This window comes from Seriola lalandi, unplaced genomic scaffold (assembly GCF_002814215.2).
Source record: "Seriola lalandi dorsalis isolate HSWRI2012SDOR001 ecotype SW California unplaced genomic scaffold, Sedor1 jcf7180001963428, whole genome shotgun sequence".
Classification (NCBI taxonomy): domain Eukaryota; kingdom Metazoa; phylum Chordata; class Actinopteri; order Carangiformes; family Carangidae; genus Seriola; species Seriola lalandi.
This window is the reverse complement of record NW_019434096.1, coordinates 1-2,161: the sequence shown is the minus strand read 5'-3', so window position 1 is coordinate 2,161 and position 2,161 is coordinate 1. Positions and strand designations below refer to the sequence as shown.

Sequence of the window (2,161 nt, the reverse complement as noted above, 5' to 3'; positions counted from 1 at the left end):
ATCGATTAGCACTGTGTCTGGACTAGAATTAGAAATATACCTCCTACTCTGACAAACTAATTAGAGCCTCGAGCATCTACAGTCGGGATCTAATCTATCTCTGCCCTCCTCCAGATGATGGACAGTGCAACAACGAGCTTCCCGTCGATACTCAGTCACATAACCAACGCCATCCTGAACCACGAGATCTTGGCGCTGCCCGTCCTGCCCAAAAGACGTGGCATCCCTCCTCTGCAAACCTTCGCCCCTCTCAAGTCCATCCTTCCTTGCGACTTCCACCTGCTGAACCTGCGCAGCATCCAGAGCCAGGTGACGAGACAGAAATGACGACATACGTGCTCATTTTGGCTTTTCGTATTTTATGTGTTGACTTTGAAACCAACGTGTGTGTATGTGTGTGTGCGTGTGTGTGCGTGCGCGTGAGCAGCAGGACCCCCACTCTCCATCTCCATACACAGCCATGATTCTTCACCGTCTGGCGCTGGACTGTGGGTTTGAGGCTCAGAACCTGGGTTTCAACTGCACCACCACACAAGGACAGGTCAGGGTAGAAACACACACGCACACAAAGCAGAGATTTGTTTGTTAGTGGGAAAAGTACATTTAATCACACACTTGAACTTAGTACTTTGCTTAAATCTTTCTGTTCTATGCTACTTTATACCTCCACTCCTCTATAATTAAGAAGGAACAATTGTGATTAAATTTATTGACTTATTAGTGTTTAATAATAACGCAACACTCAGAGTGGATGTACTTTTACTTCATACTTACTTTCTAATCTTCTTGGCCTTCCTTCCCTTCTCGCCCTCTGCAGCTGAGTGTATCAGGACTGTTCAAGAACCTGGACCTGCAGCTGCTGCAGCCCATGTCCCTGACCCTGATGCACGCCGGCACGCCTCTGGCCAACGACTCCACCATCAGTCTTGATCCCATGGAGATCTCTGCCTTCAAGCTCAAACTTCGCTAAGAGCCGTCCGAACCAAACGAGGCAATAAAAACAGGCAGCAGACTCCTTGGACCAAGAACCAGGCCCACTCCGGGCCACAGACTGGCAACAGAGGGGTCTGGGTCTCTCTGTTTCGTCAAGCAGAACCACAAACACTACAGCTCGGAGAGAAATGGTCCACTGTAACAGGAGAGACTGCACAGCAGGGGGCAGGCGATAGCTGTTACTGTGGACGTCTCCGAGAGCAGTAAAACCCGGGTGAACTCGCAGCTGTTCCAAAACAACTGAGACTGCCAGAATCGCTCGTCAGATACGACCCAGTATCTGTTTATCTCTGTAATCGAAATGAAATCTCATTTAGTTCTGCTTTGTAAGAACTTGTGTCTTTTTCTATCTTCGCTCCATCCTAGACTGAACTACTGAATGTAAATATCCCAAATGACGAGGAGGTTGGGACTTGTGCCACATCAGAGTGCAATTTACAAAGCTTTATTTGATGTATGGGTTTTTAATTTTTTTCTTTTTCTTTTTTTGTACGCAGTGAAGAAGTCACACATCACAGCAGTTTGTTTTTGTATCTATCAATCTAATGTTGACTGCAGTTAAATTTTGTTTACGACAGACTCGAATGCAGCAAAGAGAATGTGTGGTCTCTCCATCTCAACTCACCTGGAGACCCAAGCTGCGGCTCTTTGAGCTATTGTACGTCTGAGTCCAAGAGTCCCATGTTGGTCACTACGTGATAAAGATGTGCTCATTAATCATATCGGCTGACTGTTTACCTTCTGTCCGCTGTTTTTGCTTGTAGATAGTCTGAAGACCTTCACTCCCTCTCTTCTTTTTTTCCCCCCTGCCTGAGCTTCCTCTTCGAAAAACTGTGGAAGCACCTGTTTGTCATTCCTGTGCTATACCTCATATATACCACAAGGCAGATATATCTGTGTGTGTGTGTGTGTGTGTGTCTGCAGAGTATGTTGATGTGAATACTTGAGGTTTTTTTTTTTTTCTTCTTTGTTTGTGAGGGGGGGAGAGGGGAATGTTGAGGTTACGGTGTTCACTATCAGGGACCATTCATAGTACTGTTAGGTATCATTGATCAGTTTGGGTGTCTGTGTCAAACAGTGGGTCACATCTTAAATCAGAAAAGGAGGCGTCCTGTTGAAGTACTGGACTTAAAGGGCCAGTTCAACCAACTTGCAAAAAAAAAAAAAA

At 45.8% G+C, this 2,161-nt stretch overlaps 1 protein-coding gene across 1 annotated transcript; it reads left to right on the top strand.

The window, feature by feature from the left end:
• Positions 1-95: 95 nt before the first annotated feature.
• On the top strand, positions 96-2,142 carry LOC111647237 (alpha-mannosidase 2x-like). Its single transcript, XM_023396888.2, has 3 exons — positions 96-309; positions 428-541; positions 818-2,142. The coding sequence occupies exons 1-3, from the start codon at positions 115-117 to the stop codon at positions 968-970; spliced, it is 462 nt and encodes a 153-aa protein (XP_023252656.1). The 5' UTR covers positions 96-114; the 3' UTR covers positions 971-2,142.
• Positions 2,143-2,161: the final 19 nt, after the last annotated feature.